Source organism: Salvelinus sp. IW2-2015, linkage group LG8 (assembly GCF_002910315.2).
Source record: "Salvelinus sp. IW2-2015 linkage group LG8, ASM291031v2, whole genome shotgun sequence".
Taxonomy (NCBI): domain Eukaryota; kingdom Metazoa; phylum Chordata; class Actinopteri; order Salmoniformes; family Salmonidae; genus Salvelinus; species Salvelinus sp. IW2-2015.
The window spans coordinates 11,580,675-11,597,387 of NC_036848.1; the positions used below are offsets into that span (position 1 = coordinate 11,580,675).

Below are 16,713 nucleotides of genomic sequence, written 5' to 3' on the forward strand. Positions count from 1 at the left end.
TCTGCGGTGTACGACCCTAGCGGCTTGCGGTGTACGACCCTAGCGGCTTGCGGTGTACGACCCTAGCGGCTTGCGGTGTACGACCCTAGCGGCTTGCGGCGTACGACCCTAGCGGCTTGCGGCGTACGACCCTAGCGGCTTGCGGCGTACGACCCCAACTGTGTTTGTCCTGTAGGTATAGCGCTCGCCAGCTTGTAGTCCTAAAACACGGAAATGAGTTACCTCTGGTTCGTTCAGCCMTTCCTTTGGGGAAAGTGAATGGGGAATGACTATGGTTTGGGGTAAACGCCGAAAATAAGGTCAGCATTTAACACAGGCTTAGAAGATCTTATACGTTGTGTTCTATGCGATACTATGTCAGTTAACAGGACCTTTATGAATTATGAAGACTGTGCTTTTTTTATTAAATAAATGCGTCAAAATTCACAGGTGACGTTAGCTGATGAAGATTATCTCATAGAACAAAATGACAAAAATCTCCTAAWCCTGTGTATACCACAGACCTTTATCCAAAAACCCTACAAAAACTCAATTTTGCCATTGCCATGGTTCTTTGGACAAAGCCTGAGTTAGTGCCTACCAAAATACGTTGTTACTGTTGCTCTCTATAGTGCTCTCTTTTACTTGAAAGATGATTGGAAAAAGCAGTAGCTTAGAAGCACAGGGGAACTGGACTAGGGAAGTGCTATATTTCTTCACTGTTATGATGTCATCCAATGCCAATCTAACCTAATCTTAAATGTTTGTCAAATGTGTGTTTAATTAGCATATTCCCGAAGTGCTACTTGTAGTGTTTGTCTGTCAAAGTGTTGACAAGTACCCATTGGTTTAAGTATAATTAAAATGTACTTGTTACCCATAACTTCTAGTCCTTCATGAAATAGTGAGAAAAAATAAATAATTACACACCAGCAATACAGGAACACACATGTTTTGCCTATCAATTTATACTTCCATCTCTCGATGTAATCCTTCATTTACACACTTGTTTCTCTCCATATGTATTTTTCCCTTGCTCTCTCTTTCTCCATTCTTACTGCTGAACACTTGTGCACACCTCTCTGCCCATAACCCCTGTTGACATAATGGACTCACATTTTAAGCTTCAGTAGAGGCAGTCGCCATGCAGCAGCCCACACTGAATATGACAGGCCAGAATAGGGAAGGCATGCTGCTAGGGGATTGAGACTGGGCTAGAAAGAGGGCACTGGAGGAGTGTGTGAACGAGTATGAGGGAGACTTAATGCAGAAGAAAGTGAGAAAATGGATGGGGAGTAGTGTTGTGGCACAGAAAGTGAAATCTGCCATTTACTTTGACCCTCTCGCGATCTATATGCCTTCTGTATTTTCAACAACAATTCTTAGCGCTGAATAAGATCAGTACAGTTTTCTAGCTTTGAAGGTACAAGTATGTTTTACTGAGTGTTTTGGAAAAACTTTCACTAGGCTATTACATAAAACATTTCCAAAATAATTGCAGATCTGTTATTGGTCACAGATTTTAAATTAATGTGCTGCTAACCAAGCCAGCAAGCATTGAAAATAAACAGTTAAAATGTCTGAACGACTGAAAGAGAAAGCATACTCTTTTGTCAATTTGTGTATACTGTAATCTGTAATTTTTCCCCAATCAAAAACAAGTCATGACGTTCAATCATATTGTGAAGATACACTATAAACAGTCCCTTCAGAAAGTATTCACACCCCTTGACTTTTTCTGCATTTTGTTGTGTTGCAGCTTGAATTTAAAATGGATTAAATTGAGATTTTTTTGGTCACTGCCCTACACACAATACCCCTTAAAATGTCAAAGTAGAATTGTGATGTTTCTCAATGTTAAACTAAAAATGAAAGGCTGAAATGTTTTGAGTCCATAACAATTCAACCCCTTTGTTTTAGCAAGCCTAAATAAGTTTAGGAGGAAACATGTGCTTAAGTTGCATGGACTCACTGTGCACAATAATAGTCTTTAACATGATTTTTGAATGACTACCTCATCTCTATACCCCACACATACAATTATCAATTGGTCCCTCAGTCGAGCAGTGAATTTCAAACACAGATTCAACCAAAAAGACCAGGGAGGTTTTCCAATGTCTCGCAAAGAAGGGCATCTATTGGTAGATAGTTAAACAAAAAAAGCCATTGAAAATCCTTTTGAGCATAGTGAAGTTATTAATTACACGTTCGATAGTGTATCAATACACCCAGTCACTACAAAGATCAAATTTTATTGGTCACATACACGTGATTAGCAGATGTTATTGCTGGTGTAGCGAAATGCTTGTGCTTCTAGCTCCGATCAGTGCAGTAATATCTAACAAATTACACAACATATACCCAATACACACAAATCTAAGTAGGAATTAATTAAGACTATATACATATGGAGGAGCGATGTCAGAGCGGAACGGACTAAGATACAGTAGAATAGTATAGAAAACAGTAAATCAAATGTTATTGGTCACATACACATGGTTAGCAGATGTTAATGTGAGTGTAGCGAATGCTTGTACAGTAGAATAGTATAGAAAACAGTAAATCAAATTTTATTGGTCACATACACATGGTTAGCAGATGTTAATGTGAGTGTAGCGAATGCTTGTAAATGCAGTATATACATATGAGATGAGTAATGCAAGATATGTAAACATTAAGTGAATGAGATACCATAGAATAGTATAGAATACAGTATATAAACTCAGCATAGAAAGAAACGTCCCTTTTTCAGTACCCTGTCTTTAAAAGATAATTCGTAAAAATCGAAATAACTTCGCAGATCTTCATTGTAAATGGTTTAAACACTGTTTTCCGTGCTTGTTCAATGAACCATAAACAATTAATGAACATGCACCTGTGGAACGGTCATTAAGACACTAACAGCTTACAGACGGTAGGCAATTAAGGTCAAGGTTATGAAAACTTAGGACACTAAAGAGGCCTTTCTACTGACTCTGAAAACCACCAAAAGAAAGATGCCTAGGGTCCCTGCTCATCTGCGTGAACGTGTAAGAAGGCATGAGAACTGCAGATGTGGCAAGGGCAATCAATTGCAATGTCCGTACTGTGAGACGCCTAAGACAGAGCTACAGGGAGACAGGACGGAGAGCTGATCGTCCTCACAGTGGCAGACCACGTGTTCAACACCTGCACAGGATCGGTACATCTGAACATCACACCTGCGGAACATGCACAGGATGGCAACTGCTCGAGTTACACCAGGAACGCACAATCCCTCCATCAGTGCTCAGACTCTCCGCAATAGGCTGAGAGAGGCTGGACTGAGGACTTGTAGGCCTGTTGTAAGGCAGGTCCTCACCAAACATCACCGGCAACAACGTCGCCTATGGGCACAAACCCACCATCGCCGGACCAGACAGGACTGGCAAAAAGTGCTCTTCACTGACGAGTCGTGGTTTTGTCTCACCAGGGGTGATGGTCGGAGTCACGTTTATCGTCGAAGGAATGAGCGTTAAACCGAGGCCTGTACTCTGGAGCGGGATCGATTTGGAGGTGGAGGGTCCGTCATGTTCTGGGGCGGTGTGTCACAGCATCATCGGACTGAGCTTGTTGTCATTGCAGGCAATATCAACGCTGTGCGTTACAGGGAAGACATCCTCCTCCCTCATGTGGTACCCTTCCTACAGGCTCATCCTGACATGACCCTCCAGCATGACAATGCCACCAGCCATACTGCTCGTTCTGTGCGGGATTTCCTGCAAGACAGGAATGTCAGTGTTCTGCCGTGGCCAGCGAAGAGCCCGGATCTCAATCCCATTGAGCACGTCTGGGACCTGTGGATCGGAGGGCTAGGGCCATTCCCCCCAGAAATGTCCGGGAACTTGCAGGTGCCTTGGTGGAAGAATGGGGTAACATTTCACAGCAAGAACGGGCAAATCTGGTGCAGTCCATGAGGAGGAAATGCACTGCAGTACTTAATGCAGCTGGTGGCCACACCAGATACTGACAGTTACTTTTGATTTTGACCCCACCCCCCTTTGTTCAGGGACACTATTCAATTTCTGTTAGTCACATGTCTGTGGAACTTGTTCAGTTTATGTCTCAGTTGTTGAATCTTGTTATGTTCATACAAATATTTACACGTTAAGTTTTCTGAAAATTAACACAGTTGACAGTGAGAGGACGTTTCTTTTTTTTGTTGAGTTTACATATGAGATGGGAAATGCAAGATATGTAAACATTATTAAGTGACTAAGATACCATAGAATACAGTATATACATATGAGATGAGTAATGCTAGATATGTAAACATTATTAAAGTGACTAATGTTCCATTCCTTAAAGTGGGCAGTGATTTCTAGTCCATGCCTATAGGCATCAGCCTCTAATGTGCTAGTGATGGCTGTTTAATAGATACAGGCGTCTTTCCTAACTCAGTTGCCGGAGAGGAAGGAAACTGCTTAGGAATTTCACCATTAGGCCAATGTTGACTTTAAAACAGTTACAGAGTTTATTGGCTGTGATAGGAGAAAACTGAGGATGGATCAACATTGTAATTACTCCACAATACTAACCTAATTGACAGAGTGAAAAGAAGGAAGCCTGTACAGAATACAAATATTCCAAAACAGCCATCCTGTTTGCAGCAAGGCACTAAAGTAATACTTAAAAAATGTGGCAAAGCAATGATCTTTTTGTCCTGAATACAAAGTGTTATGTTTGGGGCAAATCCAATACCACACATTATTATTGAGTACCATTCTCCATATTTTCAAGCATAGTGCTGGCTGCATCATGTTATGGTTATGCTTGCAATCGTTCAAGACTGCGATTTTCAGGATAAAAATAAACAGAATGGAGCTAAGCACAGGCAAAATCCAAGAGGAAACCTGGTTCAGTCTGCTTTCCACCAGACACTGGGAGATTAATTCATCTTTCAGCAGGACAATAACCTAAAATACAAGGCCAAATCTACACTCGATTAGCTTACCAAGAAGACAGTGAATGTTGGCCGAGTTACAGTTTTAACTTAAATCTGCTCGAAATTCTATGGCAGGACTTTAAAATGGTTATCTAGCAATGATTAATAACCATTTTGACAGAGCTTGAAGAATTTAGAAAATAATAATGCAAATAGTGTACAATCCAGGTGTACAAAGCCCTTAGAAATTTACCCAGAAAGACTCAGCTGTCATGACTGCCAAAGGTGAGTCTCCCATGTATTGACTCAGGGGTGTGAATACTTATGTAAATTAGATATTTTTGTATTTTTGTCATATTTCTGCCCTGCTAGAGCTGCCCCGGTTAACTGTAAGTGCTGTTACTGTGAAGTGGAAACGTCTAGGAGCAACAACTGCTCAGCAGCGAAGTGGTAGGCCACACAAACTCACAGAACGGGACCGGCGAGTGCCGAAGCACGTAGCACATAAAAATCGTCTGTCCTCACTACCGAGTTCCAAACTGCCTCTGGAAGCAATGTCAGCACAAGAACTGTTCGTAGGAAGCTTCATGAAATGGGTTTCCATGGCTGATTAGCCGCACACATGCCTAAGATTACCATGCGCAATGCCAAGTGTCAGCTGGAGTGGTGTAAAGCTTGCCACTGTTGGACTCTGGAGCAGTGGAAACGTGTTCTCTGAAGTGATGAATCACACTTTAACATCTGGCAGTGCCCCCGTGCACAAAGTGAGGTTCATACAGAAATGGTTTGTTGAGATCGGTGTGGAAGAACCTGACTGGCCTGCACAAAGCCCTGACCTCAACCCCATCGAACACCTTTGGGATGAATTGGAACGCCGACTACGAGTCAGGCCTAATCGCCCAACACCAGTGCCCAACCTCCCAGATGCTCTTGTGGCTGAATAGAAGCAAGTCCCTTCAGCAATGTTCCAACTTCTAGTGGAAAGCCTTCCCAGAAGAGTGGGGGCTGTTATAGCAGAAAAGGAGGGGAGCAACTCCATATTAATACCCATGATTTTGGAATGAGATGGTCGACGAGCAGGTGTCCACATACTTTTGGTCATGTAGTGTAATTAACAATTTAGTAAAAGTACATGTTTATATAAAGGTTTTATAGAAATGCTTCTTAAACCGTTGTGTACGTGTGTCATCATTTGGGTGTGAGTGAGTCAACATTATCATTGTGAACTTGACGCTTCAGATCTTCCATTTTCGGTTCAACCATTACTCACTGTTACTGTTCACCTTGTTCTTACTGAAATGACCAGCTAATTAATCCCTATTGACAAACCACACAGGAAATTTTGCCATGCATACTACTCAAAACACACTTTCATTGTATGTCCATATAAGCTTACAAACCATAACTCTAATTAACACAATAAAGGGTATGTCTACATGCTATGGTATTATGGCAATTTCAGGGCAAGAAACATTTTGCCATTCCCCTAATTTCCACTACCCAGAAGTAAAATTCTCACAACAGTATGTCACTGCCATTTGCATGCAGAATCTGTCCACAAGACATTAGCCTTCACCCGAAACGGTAACACCAACCGAACAATCTTACTGGTACAGCCTGCGACTGGGGAAATGAGGACAACTGTCAAGCCAAGCCACAGGGCTGGTTAGTATGGCTATGTGAGGGCCTGGATCTGACTGCTGGGTTAAGAAGTCAGACGTTGGAAGATAACGATCAGATTAAGGGCAATGTGACATGGGGACTTTGGTCTGGAGAGAGAGATGGACTGGGCAGAAGGCACAGACGTGCCCCAGGCAGTTCAGCTAGGGCTTCCCCCTGTAGATTGCTACTGAAAGGCCTTTTGTCTTTCTATGGGTGTTCACTAATCAGGACTAAGTAGGAAAGTGCAGTGTGACTTTTACACATATGCAGAGGTGGATTTTCATTAGCTTGCTTAGTTTCCACTATATTGTTTTTTCTTACACAGTCATTCTGGGTAAGTGATGACTCATGTTAAAGGCATGATGGAAGGAAGCTCAGTATTGTGACAAGCCCTGTTCACAAGTACTGCTACAAATATTTACCCCAGGGTTCAATGTCAGGTCAACATTTATGTTCCTAAGTCATGGTGAATAGGGCCAATTAATAGGCTTATTTTACAGATACAGATCCCAACTGAATATTTGAAAAATGTCCGCTGCACAGAGCAGTCAAGCAGCTTTTTGTGTTTGTGGTTTTACATTGTTCCATAGTGTCTTATCACAAACTATCAGGATAGAGAATGTAAGAGCTGGGCTAGTGGCCAAAACAGCCCAAAATATGAGATCATCACATCACATTTATTTTCAAACAATACTTTAATTAAGATCAACGTTAATGATGAATGGCATGAAAAGAAAATATCCATAATTGATTGTTCTTCCATGAAGTTTCCTGTGTGGCTCAGTTGGTAGAGCACGGTGCTTGCGATTGTGGGTTGTGGGTTTGATTTCCACGTGAGACCAGTATGAACTCACTACTATAAGTCCTTCTGGATAAATGTAAACGTTTAATGACATCAAAGACAGATATGGCTTCAGGGAAGTTTGTCTAAAGAGACTGGTTTCTCTGTAGTCTGTATTCCCATGGAACAGTAGATGCACCTGCCTTTCCAACCTGGTCTGCCCTTTTCCAGAGACAGCAGTTAGATCTCACATGCCTTTTTGCTGTTATCTATTTAAACATGTTACATCAATAAATGACTGCGCAGTGTGTTTAGAATCAGTTTCTATCCCATTTTTGTCATAGGTACAATATTGAAGTCCCTCCAGATCTAATGGATTTAATTGAGGGAGATTAACAGGTGGCATCAGATGTCGGTGAGCCAATTGGTGGGCAGCACTTTGGATAAACCAAGCTGAGCCAAACCATCCAGATAGTTACAGTGGCTTGCAAAAGTATTCACCCCCTTGGCATTTTTCCTATTTTGTTGCCTTACAACCTGGAATTAAAATGGATTTTGGGGGGGTTTGTGTCATTTGATGACAACATGCCTACCACTTTGAAGATACAACATATTTTTTATTTGAAACAAACAAGAAATAAGACAAAAAAAACGGAAAACTTGAGCATACATAACTATTCACCCCTCCCAAAGTCAATACTTTGTAGAGACACTTTTTGCAGCAATTACAGCTGCAAGTCTCTTGGGGTATATCTCTATAAGCTTGGCACATCTAGCCACTGTGATTTTTGCCCATTCTTCAAGGCAAAACTGCTCCAGCTCCTTCAAGTTGGATGGGTTCCGCTGATGTACAGTAATCTTTAAGTCATACCACAGATTCTCAATTGGAATGAGGTCTGGGCTTTGACTGGGCCATTCCAAGATATTTAAATGTTTCCCCTTAAACCACTCAAGTGTTTCTTTAGCAGTATGCTTAGGGTCATTGTCCTGCTGGAAGGTGAACCTCCATCCCAGTCTCAAATCTCTGGAAGACTGAAACAGGTTTTCCTCAAGAATTTCCCTGTATTTAGCGCCATCCATCATTCCTTCAATTCTGACCAGTTTCCCAGTCCCTGCCGATGATAAACATCCCCACAGCATGATGCTGCCACCACCATGCTTCACTGTGGGGATGTTGTTCTCGGGGTGATGAGAGGTGTTGGGTTTGCGCCAGACATATCGTTTTGCTTGATGGCCAAAAAGCTCAATTTTGGTCTTATCTGACCAGAGTACCTACTTCCATATGTTTGGGGAGTCTCCCACATGCCTTTTGGCGAACACCAATACGTGTTTGCTTATTTTTTTATTTAAGCAATGGCTTTTTTCTGGCCACTCTTCCGTAAAGCCCAGCTCTGTGGAGTGTACGGCTTAAAGTGGTCCTATGGACAGATACTCCAATCTCCGTTGTGGAGCTTTGCAGCTCCTTCAGGGTTATCTTTGGTCTCTTTGTTGCCTATCTGATTAATGCCCTCCTTGCCTGGTCCGTGAGTTTTGGTGGGAGGCCCTCTCTTGGCAGGTTTGTTGTGGTGCCATATTCTTTCCATTTTATAATTTTTATTTTACCTTTATTTAACTAGGCAAGTCAGTTAAGAACAAATTCTTATCTTCAATGACGGCCTAGGAACAGTGGGTGAACTGCCTTGTTCAGGGGCAGAACGACAGATTTTTACCTTGTCAGCTCGGGGATTTGATCTTGCAACCTTTTGGTTACTAGTCCAACGGTTACTAGTCCAACGCTCTAACCACTCTAACCACTAGGCTACCTGCCACCCCGATTTAATGGTGCTCCATGGGATGTTCAAAGTTTCAGATATGTTTTTATAACCCAACCCTGATCTCTTCTTCTTCACAACGTTGTCCCTGACCTGTTTGGAGAGCTCCTTGGTCTTCGTGGTGCCGCTTGCTTGGTGGTGTCCCTTGCTTAGTAGTGTTGCAGACTCTGGTGCCTTTCAGAACAGGTGTATATATACTGAGATCATGTGACACTTAGATTGCACACAGGTGAACCTTATTTAACTAATTATGTGACTTCCGAAGGTAATTGGTTGCACCAGATCTTAATTAGGGGATTCATAGCATATGCACTTTTTATTAAATTTTTTTGTTTTTTTAAACAAGTAATTTTTTTCATTTCACTTCACCAATTTGGACTATTTTGTGTATGTCCATTACATGAAATCCAAATAAAAATAAATTTAAATTACAGGCTGTAATGCAACAAAATAGGAAAAATGGCAAGTATGCTTGGGGTCATTGTCCATTTGGAAGACTCATTTGCGACCAAGCTTTAACTTCCTGACTGAGGTCTTGAGATGTTGCTTCAATATATCCACATAATTTTCCTTCCTCATGACGCCATCTATTTTGTGAAGTGCACCAGTCCCTCCTGCAGCAAAGCACCCCCACAACATGATGCTGCCAACCCCGTGCTTCACGGTTGGGATGGTGTTCTTCGGCTTGCAAGCCTCCCCATGTGCAGTTGCAAACCGTAGTCTGGCTTTTTTATGACGGGTTTGGAGCAGTGGCTTCTTCCTTGCTGAGCGGCCTTTCAGGTTATGTTGATATAGGACTCGCTTTACTGTGGATATAGATACTGTTGTACCTGTTTCCTCCAGCATCTTCACAAGGTCCTTTGCTGTTGTTCTGGGATTGATTTGTACTTTTCGCACCAAAGTACGTTCATCTCTAGGAGACAAAACGCGTCTCCTTCCTGAGCGGTATGACGGCTACGTGGTCCCATGGTGTTTATACTTGTGCACTGTTGTTTGTACAGATGAACGTTGTACCTTCAGGCGTTTGGAAATTGCTCCCAAGGATGAACCAGACTTGTGGAGGTCTACAATTTTTTTCTGAGGTCATGGCTGATTTCTTTTGATTTTCCCATGATGTCAAGCAAAGAGGCACTGAGTTTGAAGGTAGGCCTTGAAATACATCAACAGGTACACCTCCAATTGACTCAAATGATGTCAATTAGCCGATCAGAAGCTTCTAAAGCCATTACATACTTTTCTGGAATTTTCCAAGCTGTTTAAAGACACAGTCAATTTAGTGTATGTAAACTTCTGACCCACTGGAATTGTGATACAGTGAATTATAAGTTAAATAATTTGTCTGTAAACAGTTGTTGGAAAAATGACTTGTGTCATGAACAAAGTAGATGTCCTAACCGACTTGCCAAAACTATAGTTTGTTTCCAAGAAATGTGTGGAGTGGTTGAAAAACTAGTTTTAATGACTCCAACCTAAGTGTATGTAAACTTCCGACTTCAACTGTCGTGTCGATAATCTTAAATACTTATTAGAAATGCCTTGGAACTTGTTTGAATCTGATGCTACAGGTAAATCTGTGTTTAGCTTGAAGAAAAAGGAGGAGAATGATAGCGTCAATCAAATAGCTGTGTGTCTCATCAAACAAAAGGCAAAACACCCATTTATTTAGTCAAAGTTCAGATTGAATATGTTTACAGAATCTTGACTAGGGCTCTGTCCAGGATCAGTGAGTTGTGAACAGTTTCCAAGTCACAGAACAGCTCTGCATTTTACTCACAACACAGCAGGTTAGAAGCCACTGCTGCGATATGTTGCATCCGATTATGTGCAACGTTGCAGAACATTGCAATCCTGAACATACCCGTGATCATAGTCCAGACACTCCAGTATAATACACGGAAGCCCTCTGTGTTTCCAGTAACAAAGACTATAAAACATATGCAGGTAATCTTGTCTTTAATGTTAACACAATTGTAACAGAGAATGATATGTGGGAGAACAGGGAAGTAGTGGTTATGTTTGCATAGCCATAAACCAAGGAAGGACAGATAGACTCAAACTAACACAAACATAGATGTATATCTATCTACAGGTCTGGTACAAACCGAATCAGTCAGTCCGCCCGTCTGCAGAGCTAAACATGGGCAAGTAGTAAAATAGTACAAATTGTGTCTCAGTGTTAAATGCCTTTGGATCGTTGCTACACCTAGTATGTTTTAACAGTCAGCCTTCCTTGTGCCTTGTCAAAACCTTTTTACAAAATAACAAATTAATATCCTTTCCACTATTCCCCCACCCACGCAATGCACCCCCGGAAAATATATGTATCCTTTGGATTCAAAGTTGATATACTGTATAATTACTGCATATAAGCGTTTGGGTTATTGAGTGTTTTCTCCATTCAAGCATTCGCACACAGGTAGTCAGTCAGGAACAGAAATAAATAGCTTTCACATGGTTCATTTCTCTTCTTAAAGGTGCAATCTGTTTATTTATTTTACGGTCAATAGTGCTCCCCTTGCATTTGATTGTAAACGGAAGGGGTGGGTCTTCACGAATGTAAAAGTTTGTGTTGTGTTTTACTATTTGGCATAATATGCTCGTTGTACTTTTTCCTAGAGTTCCCAATAGAAAAATGTAAGTTACAGATTGCACCTTTAACTGGATCTGAAGAATCATTAAAGCAGCTAAAGCAGACACCAGCCCAGAGGAGGAACGGAAGGTGGGGGGAGGTAGAAGAAACTACAACATCAATAAGGTCTTACACCAGCAAGGACCATGGCGCAAACAGTCATAGAAATTAATACATACATAAATACGTACATACATAATTCATACATACAGTATACAATAAGAAGATAGATAGTTAGTTAGTTATAAAATACCTATGTACAAATGCATAGTCCAGATGAGTCCATCGGGAGACCTAGCAGTCATGGCAGTCAGTGGAAGAGGTTATTTTCATAATTTAGGGATGTGTTTGGTATGTCTGTGTGTGTGTGTGTGTGTGTGTGTGTGTGTGTGTGCGCGTGTGTGTGAAGTGTGCGTGTGCGTGTGTGTGTGTGTGCATGGCACTTACTGTGCAAGTGTGTATGTACTGTACTGTATCACCTTAATCCTGGTAGCGAGAAGGAGTTCTAAAAGTTCAGAGGTCAAAAGTTGAGAGGTGTGTGACCTGGCGTGTCCGGCGAGTGCGTCCTGAACAGCTGTGTTAGCGCAAAGACGGAAGAGATGAGCACCGTGCACCGTTTGGCCAGAAGCCTCACCCCCTCGCCCTCTCCCTGTCCATCCCCAGACCCCGTCCCACCGCTGGACCCAGACCCGGCCCCGGCTCCAGCAGTCTCCACAGCCCCAACAAACTCCCTGTACAGCCCTACGATCTCCTTCAGCTTGTCCAGAGCCTCCTCCTGGCCCCCATCATCATCAGTGCTCTGGATCTGACCCCCGTTGCGGCAGGCGTCACATCCAGGACAGGGGTGTGTTCTCAGGCAGGCTGCGGAGAGCTGCACCAGGGCACTGAAAGTGTTGGATAAGGAACGAAGCGCCTCCTCTGGAGCCCAGCCCACACGCGTGGCACGTTGGCACCCTGTTGCCAACCGTCGTGCCTCCGCCTGGAGTAAATTCCTCTCAGCCTCCGTCATGGGCGGAGGACTTGCACCTCCACAGCACGCGGTTGGACCCTCCCCTTGGGTTGGGTTGGGTCCCCCTTCTCCACCCTCATCCTGATCTGTTTTGGAGGGTTCTGATGATGGTGGTGGCCCAGCCAGGACCAGTAGGAGCTGATTGATGTCTTGTCTCAGGGAGACGAAGCCCCCTTTCAGCCCCCCGTAGTGCTTGTTGGTGAGGGAACGCAGGGAGCCGATGGGGGGCGTGGGGGAGACAGGGCGGGACAGGAGTGGGCTGAGCTCTGAGGAGGTGGTGGAGAGGGTGGAGAGGGGGCGAGGGGTGTCTCTCAGCAGGGACAGGATGTTGGGGGAGGGGATGGGGGAGGTGGGGGAGGCCAGGGGTGTAGAATGGGCTGGTTTGGGGCGCGTGCGCTTGGAGAACTCGTAGATGGTGAGCTCCTCGTCGAAGCCACAGCCGTCCTCCACGTCACCGCTGAAGCAGTTGGCGTAGACTGTGCGGCAGCCGCACGCCTCACGGTGGGCCGGGGGAGAGGTGTGCTCCAGAGAGTCCCCCTCTAGGGGCGGGCCTGAACCGCCCCCTAACCCCACCTCTGAGTGGGGCCTGGACTGAGGCTGCTCCGACTTGCAGGACCCCAGGAATCCGTAGGGTTCTAAGACGTGTGCGCCGTTTTCTCTCAGGGTCAGGTTGGGGTTCGACCCGCTCGTCCCGTTGGCCTCCTTCGCACGTGGAGTCACTTCCTGGAACTCTTTGATGGTTGCTATGACAACCTCGGCTCCATCCTCCACCACTTCCTTCTTCCCTTTTCCCCCTGCAGTCTCACCAACTGTTGCCTGGGCAGTGACCTTGCTCACCTCAGAGGCTCCACTGACTGACAGACCGGAGCCGTAGCCGGACGTGACATCCCCGTTGATGGAGCTGGTGGAAGAGTGGTCCAGGGTGCCCAGGATCTCCTGGGAGCGGGTCATGTACCAGGGCAGGGCCTGGATCCTCCCTCTCAGGGCTGAGGTAGGCAGACGTCCCCCCAGGCTGGATGAGCTGACCCTCAGGTCTGAACCTGACCCTGACTTTCCTGTGCTCTCTGGGTCTCCCGCTGTCCCTTTAGAGGAGGTGGTGAGGGAGGTGGTCAGGCTGAGGGGGGCGTCTGTATTTTTGGGCGACATGTTCTCTTGACTCAGAGAGACCCTCCTCCCGGTCTGATTGCTACCGTTGCAACTAACCCAGGGGTGGAGACCGTTCGGCAGACACATCCCCTCTTTCTTATTTGGTGAGACCGGGATGGGGAGGACTGATAGGGGATGGAGAGAAGGAGGGGAGGGTTTGGGAGAGAGTGGTGGAGGGGTGGCCAGGCTCAACCTGATCTCATCTCCTGAAGCAGAATGTGGAATGGGGGACAAACTTGGCAGCTTTTTTGGGGGGTCCACCCCAACCCCCGTTCTGACCTGTCCCTTCAGCAGGGAAACCCTGTTTGTTTTAGTTTCAACATCAGCTCGCCTGTTGTCAGCAGTGACCGGAACACGGTCCTTAGGAAGCACGTGGGGAGTCCCGTTCTTAGAACCGTTCTCTTGCTTCGAACTGTTCTCTATCTTAGGCCCGTTCTCCACACCCTGTGGACCAGCAGGAGGTTGCTGGCTCTTCCGTACCGCCGTGATGAGGGGGGAGGCGAGCGGAAGCCCCCCCGCTCCCGAGGTGACTGATTTAAACTCCATGGTGTCTGGTTCCATGGTGTCTACCTCCAGCAGGCCCGCATGGCCTCCACCAGCATCTCCGTTACAGTGGGAGTATGGACCGCCGCGCTGGGGAGACCTCTGGGGGCCCATCTGGGGCTTGGGGGCCAGTTCAGGTTTTATGGGTAGCTGGGGCTTGGGGGCCAATGGTGGAGGCTTGGTCTTGGCATCAACCCTCTGAGTGGAAGCCTGGTTTGAGTGGGGCTTTGGGTCTCGTTGGGTCTCCTGCTGTTTCTTGTGGTCAGGGGAGGAGTGCTTCTTTTTGAGGGGTGAGGGAGGCTCCCTCTCTGGTACCACTGGCAGTCCGTTCCCTGTACCACTCCAGCGTTTACTGTGCCTCTTATTGTCAGCCGCATCCAAACTGTTTTCTGTGAGAGAGAGAGAGAGAGAGAGAGAGAGAGAGAGAGAGAGGAGAGAGAGAGAGAGAGAGACAGAGACAGAGAGAGACAGAGAGAGACAGAGACAGAGACAGAGACAGAGACAGAGAGAGAGAGACAGAGAGAGAGAGACAGGGGTGTTAAAAGGGCGACAGAAATCACACTTTAACACATTTAAACAGTTAGTTTGTCAGTGAGGAAGTCATGTCAACAACCCACCTGTACCATCAGAAGGAACTGGAGGAGTGAACCGCTCCTGGGCATCGAAGAACTCATCATCTGACTCCGAAGCACTTTCCCTAGCAATAGGAGCAGGAGGGTTAGGGGACGGCGTTAGGAAAGGCTCGGAATCTCCAGAGTGAATTGATAGACGCTCCTCCCCTTTGTGGGCGGAGCTACAAACAGTCCTCTTTTCACAGGAGGTGAGGTTGGGGATGACTCTGGGGATGTCTAACTTGTTGTTAGAAGCAGTTTTGTTAGACCGGGCGCAGATCTTGTCGATGAGGCGCAGGTCTATCTGACTGGGTATCTTAGAGAGCCGTCTCAGTTCCTCCTCATCATCGTCATCCTGAACTTCCTCCGTCTCCTCCTCGTCGCTGGTGGCCTCGGGGGGGCTGGGGAGGTAGCTGCCTTGGGAAAGCTCGGCGAAGCAAAGACACGAGCTATCGTTGCTACGATAACTCAGGTTGGTGGGGCGCACGGGGGCGGAGGCCGTGCTGCCGGGGGCGCCCTCTCTCTGGCGCTGTGGAGAGGGAGCTGTGACCTCCAGGAGGAACGGATGGTGGACATCCAGGGTGGTGGTCCCCCGAGTCGGCTGTTTGGACCGGCGAGAGGGGCTGTCCTCACGCAAGGCGTCCACACGAGAGGAGGCCTTGGCTGGGTCCTCTCCCCTGGCTGCAGCTGTGGCACCGCTTTCCTCCAGGGCAGCACTCAAAGAGCCACTAGACAGGCTGGAGAAGCTACTGTTGACCCGCGCGTCTGTGTGGTACCAGTTAGTGTCCAGAACCATGTCCTGTTCCACTCTTCCTTTATTGGCGTTACCTCCTAGATGTATCTCTCTTCCTCCATCTTCTCTTCCGTCCTCTTCCTCAACTTCCATGTCCTTCTCTGACGTCACAATGATCTTCACCTCATGTTTATCTTTGTCTTCTTTTTCAGCTCTTTCTTTCTTTCCCTCCGCTCCTCTCTGCTCCTCCTTTCCTCTCCTCCACCCCTCCCTGTCTTTGCTGGCGGGTGCGTGGCGTTTACGGGTGTGCGTTGGCGGAGGCTCGGCGGGGTAGTCCCCATCTGAAGAGTCATCGGAGTCACTACAGCAGCGGGACACATAGCCTGGAAATGACAAAAAAACAAACACATTTTTTTCTCAGTGACATAATATAGTTTACTATGTAAATAATTACTAGTCTCAAATTAAGACATTCGATCTGTATCAACTATCCATACAGGCTGATATCCACGTATCAACACCCTCAAAAATGGTATGATCAATGCCAAAAAATGAAAAACTATAGTTAAACATTTATGCTCACTTGTCAGCGATTCATAGCAAACTCCCTCTATAACGGCGAACTTCCCTTCACACACACCTTCCTCAGCAGGTATCCTGTGCACCCGGACCTTGGGGCGTCCCAGACGGAACACACACACTCTGGGGTCCACCAGGAGCTTGCAGTAGCCCCCCAGTAGACACGCCAGGTCTTTGGCTGCCAGAGAGTCCATCAGTAAGGCAAAAGGCTGGAGAGAGAGGGGGGATGAGAGAGAGAGAGAGAGAGACAGCGAGAGAGAGCGCGAGAGGGAGAGCGAGAGAGAAAAAGTGAGACAGAGAGAGAGAGAGAGAGAGAGAGAGAGAGAG

The 16,713-nt window shown here is 45.8% G+C and overlaps 1 protein-coding gene across 1 annotated transcript in view; it reads right to left on the reverse strand.

Moving 5' to 3' along the window:
- Window positions 1–10,750: 10,750 nt before the first annotated feature.
- The window catches only part of LOC111966995 (FERM and PDZ domain-containing protein 1-like), a 45,570-nt gene continuing 39,607 nt past the window's right edge, over window positions 10,751–16,713 (reverse strand). The window contains exons 8-10 of the mRNA XM_070445014.1: window positions 16,448–16,595; window positions 15,081–16,190; window positions 10,751–14,852 (exon numbers count right to left, since the gene is read on the reverse strand). Coding sequence (XP_070301115.1) covers window positions 12,286–14,852; window positions 15,081–16,190; window positions 16,448–16,595 — 3,825 coding nt within the window. The 3' untranslated portion in view covers window positions 10,751–12,285. The remainder of the gene's footprint in view (window positions 14,853–15,080; window positions 16,191–16,447; window positions 16,596–16,713) is intronic.